This window comes from Amborella trichopoda, chromosome 13 (assembly GCF_054954075.1).
Source record: "Amborella trichopoda isolate Santa Cruz 75 chromosome 13, AtrichopodaSantaCruz75HAP2 v2.0, whole genome shotgun sequence".
Lineage (NCBI taxonomy): Eukaryota > Viridiplantae > Streptophyta > Magnoliopsida > Amborellales > Amborellaceae > Amborella > Amborella trichopoda.
This window is the reverse complement of record NC_142348.1, coordinates 48833076-48850950: the sequence shown is the minus strand read 5'-3', so window position 1 is coordinate 48850950 and position 17875 is coordinate 48833076. Positions and strand designations below refer to the sequence as shown.

The 17875-nt window shown below is 33.8% G+C and overlaps 1 protein-coding gene and 1 non-coding gene across 2 annotated transcripts; one reads left to right on the top strand and one right to left on the bottom strand.

Moving 5' to 3' along the window:
- Positions 1-137: 137 nt before the first annotated feature.
- On the top strand, positions 138-8205 carry LOC18446038 (exopolygalacturonase). Its single transcript, XM_006856164.4, has 5 exons — positions 138-549; positions 2652-2969; positions 3124-3413; positions 6201-6429; positions 7652-8205. Exons 1-5 carry the CDS (start codon positions 316-318, stop codon positions 7874-7876), a joined length of 1296 nt encoding a protein of 431 aa, XP_006856226.1. The 5' UTR covers positions 138-315; the 3' UTR covers positions 7877-8205.
- A 7816-nt stretch (positions 8206-16021) lies between these two features.
- LOC18446040 (uncharacterized) lies at positions 16022-17444 on the bottom strand. Its single transcript, XR_016048366.1, has 2 exons — positions 17223-17444; positions 16022-16560 (listed from the first exon to the last, which is right to left on the bottom strand). It is a non-coding gene; the product is annotated as an uncharacterized LOC18446040 (transcript).
- Between the last annotated feature and the right edge of the window lie 431 nt (positions 17445-17875).

Here is a 17875-nt window from a genome sequence, read left to right as displayed (position 1 = left end):
TTATTGCCCTTCTCCCATCCATGAAAACTCTCCCGGGTTTCTCTCCCGCTTTCTCTCTCTACTGCAGGAGAGAAAAAATATAGAGGTTATCAGCCAAAGAGACTTGTTCTTTAAATGTTTCCACGGCGACAAATTCAGGGGAAGTCAAATTGGCTGTTATTTTTTTTTCTAAAATTGGCTGAACTCTGCTAAATTGAAGGTTATTAATGGATATACCGGAATTTGAGGATTGTTGGGCTTCTATAAAAACCCCACCAAACTTGGAGCTTTCTTTAGAGAAACCAAAAGAATTGTGTATGTATTGATTATTGAGAAATGAGAATGGGGATGAAATTGTTGACTCTCTTGTGCTTGTTGCTATTGAGGATTGGAGGTTCAGAATGTAGAGGTAAAAAGCACTCTCGGGGTGCTGATTTCTTAAATGTGGAGAACTATGGTGCAAAAGGTGATGATTTCTTAGATGTGAAGAACAATAATGAGAAGAATGGTGATTTCTTCAATGTGATGAACTATGGTGCAAAGGGTGATGGGAGAACAGATGATAGTAAGGTTAGACACACAAAATGTTATTTCTCTTATGTTTTTTGTTTTTTAAAGAAAAACTCTTTTTTTTATGAGGTTCTTTATCTTTGGTACAAAGTGGTCATAATTATTCTCGAACATTAGATATGAAATTAGACGGCTACATTTATTTCATTGATTAAACTCAAACTTCAAAAAAAAAAAAAAAAAAAAAAATTTCAAACTTTATAACCCATTCAAGCTATCAGATTTCACATTAGATGGTTGTAAATAATTGTGACTTCCTTCCATCAAAGGTAAATTGACTCATTGTATACATTCTGTTTTTTCAAAAAAAGAGTAAAATGGCATTTTTCTTCCTTTTCCACATAAATTGCATTGAAGGGTGTCTCCTTGAATCTATATTTTAAGAAAGAATAGAAAATGGAGAGAGAGAGAGGGGATGTAGAAGACTGGGATAGTTTCAAACAGTATCTAAAAAACAAATTATGAAAGAATCCAAGCCTGTCATCCCCAATAATTTACTAAAAAAAAATTTCAAAGGAAAAAAATTCAGTTTGTCTCTCTCTACTAACTAAGCCACTTTTCCATGTTTGTTTAATGGGAAAATGGCGCCAAAAAATGCTCACGTTGGAATAAAAATTGGTAGTGATTCATTGGAAACCGGTTCCATACCTTGGCGGCTTCATGCCTTGCAAAGTATAGAACCAATATCTTAGAAGTCTTTTTTATGAATGGAAATTTCGCATAAACCAAACCTGCACATATTTTTTCAAACCAATACAAGTAAGAATTGTTGCTAGAAGGATATTTTTGGTCATTTTGAATGAGGTTATTGCGAATTTTGGCACAAGGGAAAATGCTTAATAGTTCGTACTAGTATGGAATATGGTACTCAAATCTTACATGTACCGCCCATGTTCATCAAGATACAAGTGATTTGCTATTTTTATCCAAAAACAAAAGTACTTAATTCCACACCTTCTGGGTCTTTCTTCTTCAAATATTATTACAAAAGTACTTAATGCCTTGTAAGATCCTGTCCCTTGCTTCTTTAAATGGTTTGTAAACATGTACTATTTGCATGAGTAATTTTAATATTAACAAAGTTATGTTAGGGAACACATATATATTGGCATTTTTTTAATGTATTCAACAGTTTTGGATACTCATTGCCCCTTGTTTTGTAATACAAAAGTTTTTTTTAGTAAGGATATCTTTAATCATTAGGAAGGGTAGAATAGATATTTTTATAAAAAATTAAAAGCATTTTACTAATAGTTAAGATGCAATCATTGTTCCATGTGAGTGATATCACACCTCATATGAACAATGTCATCCTTCAATATAATTAAGGAAAGGGTTTCTATGCTTTCCTTACAACATAGAAGTTCTATCCGCCCCCTTATCCAACCGTCCATTCTGAATGACGGGCTAAGATTGCCCCAATCACAATGTCACATCTTTACACTATTTTTAAAAAAAAAAAAAATTTATAAACTATTTTGACACCAAATTTTGGATGTCCATTCCTCTATTAAACTCGCACTAGAGAAAAATATAAAAAAAATATTTTCAATAAAATAAAATGATCAAACTACCCCTAAAATTTTTAAGGGGTATTTTGGTCATTATAATTTATTGAAAAAATATTTTTAATATTTTTTATAAGTGCACTCCAACGAGAAGATAGAGCGTACCAAATTTCATATTCATACAATTTGTATAAGAAAAACTAAAAATAAAATACTTTAAGACGTCGGATCTAAGATCAAACGGTGAGTAGCTCTCTTGATCAAAATTGGATGGCTAAATGGTAAGGGGAGGATAGAAATTCTATGCTGTAGGGGGAGCATAGAATGCTCGCCCTATAAGTAATAAACGATTATCTTTCTATCGAGAATTTCTATTTTATCCTTGACTAATTATCTTAAATATCTTTAGACAAAAAAGTTACTGCATTATGAGATAAGGATATCCAGGGTGCAAAAATATTTAGTACCTTAAGAAAATATTAACGTGTATGAATATTCTAACATAACCCGTATTAATATTTATGATATTCGTATCTCTATATTTGTAACAATGTCTATCTCTTATTGACATCCATTTTGATATATTTGAGCCAGGCCTTGATGGATACATGGAAAGCAGCATGTGGGTTCAAAGGCTCAGTTAGGTACTATATACCTCCTGGCAATTATATAGTGGGCCCTTTAAACTTTAATGGACCATGCAAGGGTGTGACAACCATGAATTTCATGATTAAGGGCACCTTAAAAGCCTCTACAGACTTGAGCAAGTATGGACCCACTGACTCATGGGTCATGTTTGGATGGCTTACTGGGCTCAAGCTCACTGGCTATGGCACCTTTGATGGCCAAGGCGCGGCTTCATGGCCACTAAATAACTGCCCAAAGAACAAGAATTGCAAAGTTCTCCCTGCTGTAAGTTCTTTCCTAATTGATAAAAGTTTTTGTGCGTTTCTTAACATGAATTTTCATTATTTCATGCTGGATTCTTTATTAACGTTTGGCTATTTCAAATGTTTCAGAAATTTCTTGAGCCAATTAATAAAAGGAAACTTTTGGGGTTTTGCAGTCCATTAAATTTGTTGCTACAGATTATACAGAAGTTCAGGCGATAACTTCTTTGAATAGCAAGTTTTTCCACATAGTTCTTCTGGACTGTAAGAATTTTAAGGCTACCAACCTACAAATCACAGCACCAGCAACTAGCCCAAATACAGATGGAATCCACATCGAACGTTCCACTGATGTCTCGATCTCCAATTCCAAGATCGGAACAGGAGACGATTGTATCTCAATTGGCCATGGAAACACTAGAGTATTTATCAATGGCGTCACCTGTGGACCAGGCCATGGAATCAGGTAATTCCAATTCTACTTAACCTTGAAAAGGTATTTTTACCTAACTTCACAACACATCTCAAGCCATCCAATTTGACATCTTAGTGATAAATTATTGTGACCTCATTGTAACAAAGATAAATGGTCTCGAAGTTTAAAATTCTATAAATAATAAGTTGTTGTACTGGGTCAATGCCATACATAGCCAGCCCACCTAAATCTGCTATCTCCATCATCTTATTGCATATTGGTGCCACGTCTAAATTTTCTTGAATGGATTCATTTCGAATTCTATCGATTCTTGTCTTGTCACTCATTCATCTCAACATCATCATCTCTGCCACACTCATTTTATGGGTATATTGTTTTATATCTGCCCGACAATCTACCCCATAGAACAAAGTTGGTCTCACAGTTGTTCTATAGAACTTGTACTTCAGCTTCATTAGTATGCAGCGATCACATAAAATTTCAATTGCACGTCTCTACTTTACCCAACCGGTTCTAATTTTGTGTGCGACATCTTCCGCAATCTCTCCATTTTTTGAATTATCGACCTAATATATCGAAAGTGGAGTCTTTTTTGTACTTCCTGACAGTCAATCTTAAATACTTCCTCATCTCTACTCCTATTATTATTAAAAATTACATTTCATATATTATGTCTTAGTCCGACTATTTTTAAAACCTTTGGATTTTAGAGCATCCCTCCAAAGTTCTAACTTTGTATTGACGTCGTTTTGGGTCTCATCAATCAAAACTATGTCATATGCGAATAACATGCGCCACGGTACATTAACCTGTAGGGGCCTAGTTAAATCGTCCATAACGAAACCCAAGAGATAAGAGCTAAATGTTGACCCTTAATGTAGACTTACTGTCATTGAAAACTCATTCGTCTCTTCACTAGTTGTTTGTACACTAGTTTGTACTTCATCATACTCATCTCTCACCAAATCGATGTAGTGTCTAGAAACTCATTTCTTTTCCAACACCCGTCAAATCAAATCTCAAAGTACTATATCATAAGCTTTCTCTAGACCAATAAAAACAATATGGAGGCCTTTTCCCTTTGCCCTAAACTTCACAATCAGTTGTCTAAATAGGAAAATAACCTCGATTGTTGATCTTCCTGATATAAAACCAAATTGATTTTCTGATACACTCATTCATGCCTTAGTCGTTGGCCAATCACTCTCTCTTAGAGCTTCATTGTATGCTCGTAAGCTTGATCTCTCGATAGTTTGTACAATTTTGTATCTCATTTGTTCTTGTAAATAATAGTAATATACATGTCCAAATGTTATGAATAAAATAATTTAAGCATCATTTAATTTTAGAAATTAAAAAAATGGATAATATTTTTTTAGTATATACGAGCACATATTAACAAAACAATAAATTAACAACAAAGATATTGAATATATTGAAAAGAGAAATGATCCTATTGGACCCTCTCCCACCTATGTATGTAGAACCCCAAATGATCACTATTAACTTTGGCACGGATCTATAGAAAAATCAAGTCCCACATAATTTTTTTAGAGATATGTGCCAACTTTAATGGTGATTCTTTGGGGTCCTACACATATGGATGGAGGAAGGTCCTATAGGATCATTACTCTATTGAAAAATATATACATATGATAATAAGTTGGCAATATATTAATAACATTAATAAACACGTGCATGCGCTTGCATTAAATGATTCTTTTGTTAATATCATGTTGTATAAAGCTAGAAAGGCTACATGTGCATTTATGGCTTGTTAAGTGACAAATAAAATATAAAAAAATTATTTTACGTGAGATGGACCGCATTTCTACAATATGTGGTCCAGAGGTATAAACCATCCACCATAAAGATGGACGCAAATAGGTGGTCCATCTAAAAACAAGTGTAACTAACAGTCCTAATGTTTTCTTAATATAATTATTATTTTTATTTTTCAATTTTATTTTATATTTCATATTCATGACACCTATGTTAAAGTTATATATTCTCTACAAATTAGGATTAAATTATTTTTAAAAATTATTTTTAGTGCCAAGCCAGCATTTCTACAATACGCTGGCTGGCTGTATAAAAACCTTGTCCAAAATATATTCCAAATAAAAACTTGTGTCACATTAATGGTGTGGTGGTTGGCTCTTTTGGTGTTACTACAAATGGTCATCGCTTCAAGGTATGGTTTGTATATGTATAAGGTTGAGGCCCTATCCAATCAAAGTAAGAGGCACCTTCAAATAGTGTCGAAATCTTTGTGATGGCCTAATAGTTTATTTTCATACCTAATTATAAAATTTAAAGATTCAAAAGTAGTATAGATCAAGCTGATCTTTAAATACTTGAAATTTGACGGTCTAGATAAGATAATTTTTAAGATTTAAGATTTATTTTTTCTCATGTCCGTGCATCTTGAGATCGAGATGATCGAATTGAGGGTTTTTTAACATCAAAATTTTAGACGCACCGTAATTTGATTGTTTAGGGCTTACCCTTATATAAACTTTTTCCTTTTTTAAATGTATAGAGATACTTCGTGTCTGGAATTCCGACATACTGTATCGCTAAAATATCTCATCTGACCGTATAGACAAAATGTCGGGTGCATGTCTGTGCGTGTCTACATGTGTCTCCGTGGCAAAAGTCGAGTGTCCGCGCAATTGGTCTTTTTAAACATTAAATTAGGGCAAAAAAAAAATAGGGCAGCCCTATCGAAAAAGGAGAAAAAAATTGTAGAAATTTGTAGGGTATGTAGTAAGTATATGACATTTTGATCTAATTTGTTGTTACTACTTTTGCTAGTGTTGGGAGCCTTGGGAGGTATCCTAATGAAGGGGACGTGATGGGACTGAGTGTGACTGGATGCGTCCTTACGGGCACAGCCAACGGTTTGAGGATCAAGACATGGCAAGATTCACCAGACACTAGTGTTGCTACAAATATGACTTTTGAAAATATAGTCATGTACAATGTAGCAAACCCCATCATCATAGACCAGAATTACTGTCCCTACACCTACTGTACAGCTCGGGTATATATATCTCTCTCTCTCTCTCTCTCTTTCTCTCTTCATGTGAACAGTGCATCCATGGTGAAACAACAACCACGTAAGATAAGGACTGAGTGATGTTCCACGCCAATGTTTAAAAATCGTAAATCGAATCCGATTCCCTTGATCTAACTTGGTCGATTCCTAGTTGGATCGGGCTATATTTTAGCAATAAAAAAATTACAGAGAAGATAAAAAATGGGGTCCTTGCCATATTTAAATATGGCAATTATAGACTGATCCAAATTTGTGAAAAAATTATGCAGAGGTATACCAACTCGATATCTACATCGGACCGGTACTTTTTGTGGTTCTTTTTTTCTTTTTCTTCTTTTTTGTTTTTTTCTAGTTTTACTCTTTGGTAAGATATTGGAAAGGTTAAATTAGTCTTCTTTTTTTTTAAATGCATGGATTGGCCCGATGTTGAAAACATCAAACATTAGATCATAATTTTTCTGAGGTACAAGTTCTAATGGAGACATTGGGAGTAAATTTTCTAGAAGGAAGCATATAGGGCGGTTCAATATATGGCATATCGTACCCCGTTATCCAAAAGCTTTTCAAACCCTTTACGTCCTAGGTGGTCCGGCCGACCACAAAGGCCCCGATGTACCACAAAACCTTTAAAACTAGGCAATATTTCAGGAAGTCTAAGAGCTTGATACTCGCGTTATTTTTGAAAAGTAAGAGAGCGTATACGGGATCAAGAAAACAGTAAAAATTCACGAAAAAAATAGATTGTAGTCCATCCGACCACCTAGAACACAATTTTGATACTAGTGGATGTAGTGGTTGGTAGTGGGGCAGTCTCATATTAGAGATACTGAACTGCATTATTTAACATAAAGTAAAGTATATATATATATAAAAAAAGTATGATGTTTCCAAAATCAGATTGGAAGGCAAAAAAAAAGTATGATGTTTCCAAAATCAGATTGGAAGGCAAAATTAAAAATAAATAAATAAATGGACGTCCGCATAAATTTTCCATAAATTTGCGCTAGTCTGTAATTACCATATTTAAATATGGCACAGATATAAATTTTTGTAAAAAAAAATTAGAGATTAGGACACTAGGTTGATTTTGGGAGTTTTTGTCCATAAAATCACCAGCGTCCGGATATGGTCCGACTCAGGCGATATTCCTGTATGACCATTTTTTCCCCTTAATTCCATGCTCAACAAAATTCTTTTCTTCATACAGGCACCTTCTCGAGTGAAGATCAGTGATGTTTCCTTCAAGAACATACGCGGGACTTCCGCTACTGAGACCGCAGTTACTCTTCACTGTAGCAATGGACTCCCTTGCCAAAATGTACGACTACAAGACGTGCAATTGAACTACTATGGACCAGGAAAGCGTGCTAAGGCCACTTGTATGAATGTCAAGGCTAGCTATAGTGGAACTCAGATCCCACCCCCTTGTTAATCAAGGATTAGGGTTTTAGTTACTACAAAGTCCTTGGAAGCTAGGACATGTAAGATGTGTTTTTGGTCCTTGGTTTCAAAAGGTTTATGTTTATACTTAGGGCACGTTTGTTTTGCAGTTAAGTCTTGGTTCTGAAAGAAATCTTTCTGGAACGTTTGTCTTCCTGCAAACAAACGCGCCGTAGTGATTGTTTTTATAATGAACATGGAGTTAACAACTACTGTGGAGAGAGATGTTTATGTAAAAATAGCATGTCATCCTCTTCCCATGCTTCATCAAAGTATCGACGAAATTGAAATTTAAATAATTTCATTGGATATGTTATTTAAGAGTCCTATGTATCATATGCTCTCATGGATTTTATGCCCCGATTGATTTATAGAAAAGTATAGCATAAGACTATTTGCTTGTGATACAAGGAGGTTATAATCACCTGAATATTAGATGTAAAATGGGGTGGCTAATAGCAATGGTGTTAACCAGACTTAAAATCCAAAATAAAATTTTTCGAGCATTATGATATACTCCAAGCTATCTGATTTCACATTAGATGGCCAGAAGTGATAGTAACCTTCTTGTACCATAAGTGAATAGCATTATAGTACACATTCCTTTATTTGATTTCGTAGAAGTTGTTATATGATGGATTTCATCAATTTACAATAATATTTCAAAAATAGGAATAAGGCACGACTTGTGAAGTGGTCCAAAATTGAGCCTCTTGTCCAACTCAATTATCTATTGAAAAAGGATGTTTTGACGTTGGAAAACCATCTAATTGATCATCTCGACATTGAGATGTACGGATATGAATAAAACAAAAACAAAAAATATTTTTAAGTCCCAAAAATAGTACATCTTGTAATATATTATTTGGACCGTCCATTTTCAAGATTTTAACGTGTTTATAGATATGCTTGATTTGAACCATTTTTTTATTTTAAAATTTTTTAATTAGGGATGAAAATAGATTCTCAAGGCATCCAAAGTATTTTTGGCACCAAAATTACATCTTATGAAAAGTTTGGAGGGACACCTTATTTTAATTGTTTAAGGTTGCAACCTTATGCAAACTACACCCTTATTCTATTACATACCTTGAATTATATAATGTTACTCGTTTATTTATTTAAATTTTTGGGACCATTCACTTTTAGTACAATGAAGTCGCATTCACTCTTAGCCATTGGATGTGAAATCCTACAAAATAAAATGTGTTATCGTATTCGAGAAATTTTATTCGATATTTTGTGCCCAATCGAAGACATTCTTATCTACTTGATTTCACATTTAATGGCCAATAATAATTGTGACCTCCTTGTAACAAAACTAAGCGGTCCTATTATATACCTTACCTTTAGTTATTTCTGGTAAAAAAACTTGTGGGTTTGACCATTTCTATGAGTAAAATAAAAACAACTTTTGAAAAAGAAAACTTCTAAAACTCCCTATAAGTTTATCACAAATAATTTTATGAATGGTAACGAGCTATTTGTTGTTTGGCAATACTATTTATAAAATTATTTGCGATAAACTTATAAGGCTTTAAAATGTTATTTGGAGTGCTATTTTGAGATAAAATTATTTGAGATAAACTTATAAGGTTTTAAAATGTTATTTGGATTGCTATTTGGCAATCCATAATAAAATTATTTAAGATAAACTCCCTATGAGTTTTAGAAGTTTTCTATGAGGCCTAGGCTTTATGAAAACAAAATAAAGCCTCACCTCTAATCCTCGTCCAGAAAGCACTTTCGGCAAATGAAATATCCATGATGGCTCTTAAAATCATTTTCCAGCCCCAAAAAGAAAATTTGGAACTAAAAAAATTGTACAAATCTTGTGGATCTATGAATACTTATTTTTAGGGGAAAATAGGCTGTTTAGATAATTTGTTATAATATACGTTATTTTTAGAGCTTGAAATCCTATGTTTTTCCAATCATAATGCTCAAGTCGAGATGATCGATATAAACGTTTTCCAATGCTTGAATTGTTATTTTGGATGAGTTATGAAGTGAGGCTTTACTTGTTTTGATAGAGCCACAGCCCTATCAAACCATTGATTAAAGTATTTTGTAAAGCCGTAGCTTTACGTAGCTGCACAACAAGTTGATGCGGGCTGGGGCCTACGCGATACTATCGAGAATCTCTCAACGGACAAGGAAAGGATGAAATGACTCACGCGAGAAAGGAGGAATCACTCAACTCTAAGGGAAGACTCACTCAACTCAACGCAGCATAAAATTTGTTAGCAACAAATGATATTTTTAGTCAAAATTCGTCATCCTATTTATATTGCCGTTTTATAAACTCAACCCCTAAGTTTTCATATTTCTAAAGGCCTCTAATCAACCCCCTATATATTGGAAGATCAAAATCCAGTTTTGGAGCTCTTAAAACAATAACTACATACAAAACTAACCTATTACCCATGCTAACATAAATTCTAAAGCAAAATACATTAACTTCAATGCAATACTTTTATTTTCCCTACACAATTTTCCAAAGCAAATAAACTCATGCACATGCATCATGTAATGCCCAAGTCCCAGGTAACAAGCACACTGACTAGGTGTCCACCTTTGAGCTTACTAGGAGTGTAGGCTCAACGCTGCATCACAAGTCTAGCTCTAAAATGCCTTTTTGGTGCCGGGAAATATGCAAATACTTCAACCCCAGCTTCATAATCATGGATCAATAAAAAATAAATGTCAAGGCTTGAAAATAGTTCATTTTGCAACACATTTTTAAGACCGCCCAAATCTGTTAAATTTGCATCATTTAAGAGAAACGGATTTGTAGGCCATCACAAGGTTTTCAAGCACCAGAACTCCATTTCCCGGTGGGAATTTGGAGCGAGGCCTATGCGAATTATGTAAACCAACCAACGGGCTTATCAAAACCTCGTCTTTTTACTAAGGGAGGACCATATTTAATTTTTTGTACATTTTTTTTTTTCCCCACACAATTTCTTTGTGCCCGTGTTTTTTATATCAGTGTTTCAGAAATCAAACCACCCTCAAAAACTGGCCAAAGGCCGGGTCCGAGCAACCGGTTTGACTGGTTTAACCGGCCTAATCGGGCAGGTCCTTGACACTCCAAAGAGCGTTAAAAACAAATCCAAAAAATTATGAAAAGTATATTTAAATTATGATTAAACAAAAAACATTCAAATGAAGTTGAAACGTAAGTAAAAAAAATAGATTTTAGAAAATTGACTTGTACCTAAAGATATTTTCAAAATTTTCCAAAGAGATGGAAAAATATAAAAATGACCAAAACACTTTCTAATATGTGTCAAAATAATAAAAATTTTCAAAAATACATCACAAACAAATCTTTTATTTTTGAGGATTTTATTTTTTTAAAACTACCCGACCTGACCACCAAAGCCAAATCGGTCAGTGCCTAGCTCCGGTTTAACCAACCGGTTTTGAGTTGGACCTGCGAATACTGAATCCCGCAGTGTGCCTGAGTTTATCCAAGAGAAAATGTAATAATGAGGTCCCTCGTAGTCAAAAACTTCATTTGGCCTCCCATGCCTAATGGGAGTGGACATAAATTTGACCCATCTGATTTCCAATAGCACCGGAAAGGAACAAAATTAAAACATTCATTTTCCTTGGAGACATAAGAGGAGACCCTCATGTCTTATATATCCATGTGTTTTGTGGTCTCGTGTGGAGCTCTATGGAGAGGAGTAGGAGGAAGGAAGTATGCTTTCTTGATAGAGAGAGTAAACAATGGAACAATTTTCCCAGAGATATTATGATTGAAATTTTTAGGAGATTAGACTTCAAACAACTTATCTCAATTGTGCCTTTGGTCTGTTCACTGTGGCGACTCGTATCTCTTGATCCTCTTTGTTGGGAGCACCTTGATCTTCGACAATGGAGGATGATCTCTTCGGGAAGCCGGGATATACGCAGGCATATTTTCGATTTCGCTGAGCTTCTCGAATTCGTGGTCGGTCGAAGCCATGGCCACTTGATCTCAATATATTTCCCTAGTTTTGTTACAGCCGATCGACACACTTTGTATGTAGCTAGAAGGTTCTCTCTCTCTCTCCTATAGTTAATAAGTAATCTCATTAGATACGATTGATACATGAAGGTCACAATCACTTACAGTCAAATCTGATAGCTTGGGTGCATTACAAAGTTTAAGAAAAAAAAATTTGAATTTTGTGCTTGGTCAATAAAATAAATGCAGCCACTTAATTTCAAATTAAATGGTCAAGATTAATTGTAACCACATTTTTTACCAAAGGTAAATGGTCCCATCATATACTGTCCCATACAATAATTCTTATTGATGACTTTACTGGATGAAAAGAGTTTATATAAGGTTGCAACCTTGTATTATTAAAATAAGGTGCACTTCAAAAAGGAAAATTGTTTCATGCGGCCTGGACCGCATTTCTACTTATGCGATCCAGAGAGTGTAAAGCATCCATCTTTAAGATGGATGCAAGTAGGTGTTCCATCTAAAAACAATGGAAACTAGCGGTCCAAATGTTCTCTTGCTAAAATTAGTATTTAAAGTTCTTAAAGTTTATTTATTTTTAAAGTTCTTAAAGTTTATATATTTTTTCATATTCATGATCTCCATGTTAGATATTACGTGTCCTTAAAAATGTAAATCTTAAAATCTATCTCAAAAATATATTTATCAATGGGCCCACATTTCTACATATGTGGGCTTGGTCGCATAGAAACCGGGTCCCCTCAAAAATCCACTAGAATACAATGTTTTGAAATTTGAGTATCCTCCAATTCATCATCTTTATGTCAACATGTTGTTTATGAAAAACAAAATAGTCAAATTATATAAATAGTGTATATTGTAACAAATTATCTAGACAATATATTTCAAGAATTTATAGATTTGCTTGATATGTACTATTTTTTAAATTTTAAAAGTAGGTATGAAAGTAGATTTTCAAGCCATGCTCTCTGTCTCTCGCATGTGTTAGCTGTTTCTTGATCTAGGTCCCCTGGACTCAAGTTTGTGTCATGAAATTGGTGCACTGATGTCACAAAGGATGCTCTGTGGAAAGCTATAAGACAGTGGAGAAAGCTTGAAGTGATGCACTTGATGTGCGTTGCAAATGAAGAAGTCTTGCTAACTATTGGCCAATTTTGCAAGAAGATAACTAAATTGAAGGTTGGAGGGTGGTGGATGACGAAAGAAGAGGCATCAGCCATTGCCAATTCCATGAAAAATCTCAAGACTTTGATTTTGGACTATGACTTGGTGTCAAAGGACTCCTTGCTCATCATATCGAACGGTTGCAGGGGCCTTAAATCCCTTGAACTTTGTGGACGTGAAGGCGTTGCAATTGATGATGAAATCCAACGGTCAGCTTCACACCTAAAAGTATTCCGCTGGGAGAATCCATCTTCTTTTGTTTATGGGTGTCTTCGCTGACCCACCCAAAGAAAAACCACGTTTTCTTGGTCAAGGACAAGTTCAAGGAATTATGGAAACTCAAGTTATAAATGAATATGAGTGCGTACTCCCATACGATCACATTGTATGCTTGCTAGTCTTAGTTGTGGCTGTATATAATTCAAGATGAGTAATGATCTTATGAGACCCTCTCACACTCATATGTGTGGGACCTCAAATGATCACCATTAAATTTGGCACCGATCTCTAAAAAAATCAAGTCTCACACCCATGTAATAACCTTTTTTAGATATTTATACCAAATTTAATGATAATATTTTGAGGTCCTATACACATGGATGTGAAAAGATCTCATAGGATCATTACTCAATCAAAATTTGGAAAAATTTATATAAATTTGTAACTTAAGATTGCAGTAATTTACATCTTCTATTACATTTGGACAACGTAAGTTGGGCACTATCTTAAAAGACACGTCATGTATGGTATAATCTTAAAAGATATGTGAAATTGACACCGTCATTTTGTTATGAGGGCCACGGCGTCAGATTTTCGATTTGAATCCTAGCTAACTTACCCCAGAAAATGAGTGCATTCAGGTTTACTTTTTCTAGAATATTAGGAGCACTCGTTTTTTGCATAAATTTTTGTTGTGCATTAAATGAAATTGTGCTTTCTTTGTAATAAGCGGTAAATATAGGCTTTTATGGCACAAAAATGTATATTTATTTCCAAATGTAAAACCGCCTCTCAATTTCCAGATTTGACTACTTAACGATCAACCTTTAGAAAAGAAAAGGAATTTGATACACAATAATGTATGGGCCAAAAAACCTTAATTTTATATATGGAAAAAAGTTATATAAGATTGACGCATCAAATTGTCAAAATAAAGTGCACCTCAAAAATTCATCGGAAAAAGGCTATTTTGATATTGGAAAACCATCCAATTGATCACTTCAACATCGAGATGGTATCCAAAAAAAAAAAAATTCAAATTCCAAAAATAGTACGTGTTGCAACACATTATCTAAGCTGTCAATTTTCAAGATTTTCATATGTTTATATATTTGTTTGATTTGAACCATTTTTAGAATTTAAAATTATCTAATTAGATATGAAAATAGGTTTTAGGGCCATCTAAAAATTTTTTGACAAAGTTTAGAGGTAAATCTTACTTCGATTGTTTAAGGTTGAAACCTCATGCAAACCTCACCATTTGTATATTGGATGGAGTATCGATAAGGCCTACGTTATGAAAAAAATGTAAAGCCTCACTTTGAATGGAAAATACTTTTGGCCTGGGATATCTTTATGGCAGCTCCAAAACCATGTGCTTCTTGAAATCCATTTTCTCTTTTTTTTTTTTTTTTAAGGGAAAAGTTTATTTAGAGCCGAGGCTTTAAACAATCAAATTCAAGCCTACCCCAAAAATTTCAGTAGAAGAGGTTGTTTTGATGCCCAAATATCCTCAAATTCATCATCTTGATATCAAGATGCATGGACATGAGAAAAAAAAGGATTTCAAGTTTTGGAAATAGCATATTTTGTAACGCATTTTTGCACTGTCAAATTTCAAGATTTTCAAGTTTTCATATATCTTTCGATTTACACTATTTTTTAAGCTACAAACTTTATAAATAAAGATGAAAATATACTTCAAGGCTATCAAAAAGATTTTCACTATTGAAACCACATTTCTTGACACTATTCGAAAGTAGGCTCTAATTTGATTGTTTAGAGCCTAGGCGTTATATAAACCGCACCCTTTTTCGAATATTTGTTCAAAGCCGTATGTTTTTAGCCAGAGGAAGCTATTTATAGCTGAAATCACCAAAAAATTAAATAATTATAATATTATGGGAAACCTATCAAAATACTTACATGAGATTTACTATTTAACAATTTACCCTTTTTAGAACTATTCTAATTCAAGAGCATGTGTTATTTTAAGAAAATGGTTTGATTGGCTCGCAACCCTATCAAAATAAATAAAGCCTCACCTCATAATTTAATGAAAATTACAATTCAAACATTGAAAAACTTCTACATCAATCATCTCATCTCAGCATGAACATATTAATTGTGAAAAAAATAGTATTTTAAACTCTAAAAACTATGTATATTATAACAAATTATCTAGACCGTCCGGTTCACTTTAAAAATAAGTGTTCATAGATCTACAAAATCTATACTATTGTTTGAATTTCAAATTTTATTGTCGGTGTTAGAAATTGATTTAGATCCATCATGAATATTTATGTTGCCAAAAGTACTTTATAGAGGAGGATTTGAGGCAAGGTTTTATTTTGTTTTCATAAAGCCTTTACCTTATAGAAACCTAATCCGTTATTTTATAGTTATTTTGAATTTAAATTTAAAAATATAGGTAGAGGGATAAATTGTTAATCTTTCATGGATAACTTGATAAATTTCTTTAATATTATATAGAACACATAATATATGTAATACAATAGGTAAAGTATGTGAGACTTATTTTTAGTATAAGGTGGTCACGATTGTTTTTTACCATTGAATGTGAAATTTGATGGCTCCATTTATTTTATTTATCAAACTCAAAAATAAAAATAAATTTTTTTCAAATTTTGTAACACCGAAGCTATCAAATTTCAATTGAGACAGTCATGAACCATTCTCACCTGCTTATACCAAAGGTTGTCCCGATACAATATATAATATATACCTAAGTTGAATTTGAATCAAAACCAGTTGTGAGAGAGAGGAAATATATTGCTAAATCCACAATAAGGAATCAGTTTATGCAGCAACAACCAATTGGATTTTTCACAGGCTTCAAGCCTATTTTAAGAAAATTAAAATAAAATAAAAAAAACAGCCATTCTCTGTCTCTCTTATTCTGCCTCTTCTACTGATGCTTCAATTCGAAGCAAAACAAACCCAACAGCCACTCCAACGAGAACCAACCCATTCATGATCGCTGCAATCTTGAAAATTTCAGCAGCTGCATTGCAGGTTGAAGAGAGGGCGCCCCCTTTGCCTTTACTACTACCCATTGAAGCTCTCATGGAATTGGCGAAGAGTGAGAAAGAGTGATCAGTGGATTTGGGAAGGCCCAAAGTTGATAGTTTGTTTTGGGCTTTCAACCCACCAAAGGAATTAAGACCCACTATGAAATTTGTGGGTTTTCTCTTTAATATGTTGGCTGCAGAGGCCGGAGCTAGTGTTGCAGGAGAGATGGTGGCTGAAGTTGCTGCCATTTTGGTGATTTGTAGGAGCTGCAAAATTTTCTGAAGAATTTAGAGTGAGGTACGGAGCCACTAAGATGAGGTAATACTCGAAATAAGAAAAGAACCAAATGAACAGAATTAAACAAAGCAACAAAACAACCAAATGAACAGAATTGAACCAAATAAAAAATTTTATGGGTAGATAGATAGATGTACAGAGAGAGCCCAAATGACAAGAACTAAAAAGGAAATAATGGGGGCAGAGAAGATGAGAGAAAATAAGAAAACCCAAATGATGGAACTGAGAATTCTGATGTGTTGAGAGAGAGAGCAGAAAAAATGGGGGGAGGGAAAAAAAGGAAAGAGAGAGAGAACAGGAAAAATGGGGGGAGGATGAAAAGGAGAGAGAGAGAGCGAAAGAGAGACTAGAGAGAGAGAGCAGGAAAAAAATGGGGGAGGAAAAAAACAGGAGAGAAATTAAAAAAAAAATAGAATCCAAACTATGGAACTGAAATTTTGATGGGTTGAGAGAAAGCCCAAAAGATTAGAAAAAAAGAATCCAAACTATGGAACTGAAATTTTGATGGGTTGAGAGAGAGCCCAAAAGACTAGAATTGGAAATAACTCTTAAGAAACTGGAAATTTAGAGAGAGAAAGACACTAAATTAGTAGAAAAAAGAGATGAAGAAATAAATTTACTGAGTTGCAGACAAGTACTTTACCTTAAATTGGGAGTCCGATTGGGCGGTGGAAGGACGAAGGAATTGGGAAAGGAAAGAGGAAGGTTAGGGGGGCTATGTACAAGTAGAGAGAGAAGAAAAACGGATAAGGTCAAGAGGTGATGGGTGGTCGGAATACAGATTTGATCCTTATTTCACCACTCTCTCTCTCTAAACTCTAAATCAACCATGGCCGCAAATTGCATTATTTTGTTGCATATGCGATTTTTTTTTTTTTTCAAATACCCATCGAAATATGACCATCATACCCCTTTTATTCGAGTTGCTTATATACTATAACTCCTATTTCATAAGGGTGTGGTTTCTATAAGGTTGCAACTTTAAACAATTCAATCAAGTAGCATCTTTAAATTTTATCATAATATGTAATTTTGTTATCAAAATTTTTTGGATCATTTAAAAATCTATTTTTATATCTAGTTATAAAATTTTAGAACTTCAAATATAGCTAAAATCAAGTAGATCTATAAATATATCAAAATCTTGAAAATAGACAGTTTAGATAATATGTTACAAGATGTACTGTTTATGAGACTCAAAATCTTGTTTTTTTTTTTATATTCATACATTACAATGTCAAGATGATCAATTAGAGGGGTTTTCGACATTAAAACAACCATTTTCGATGAATTTTT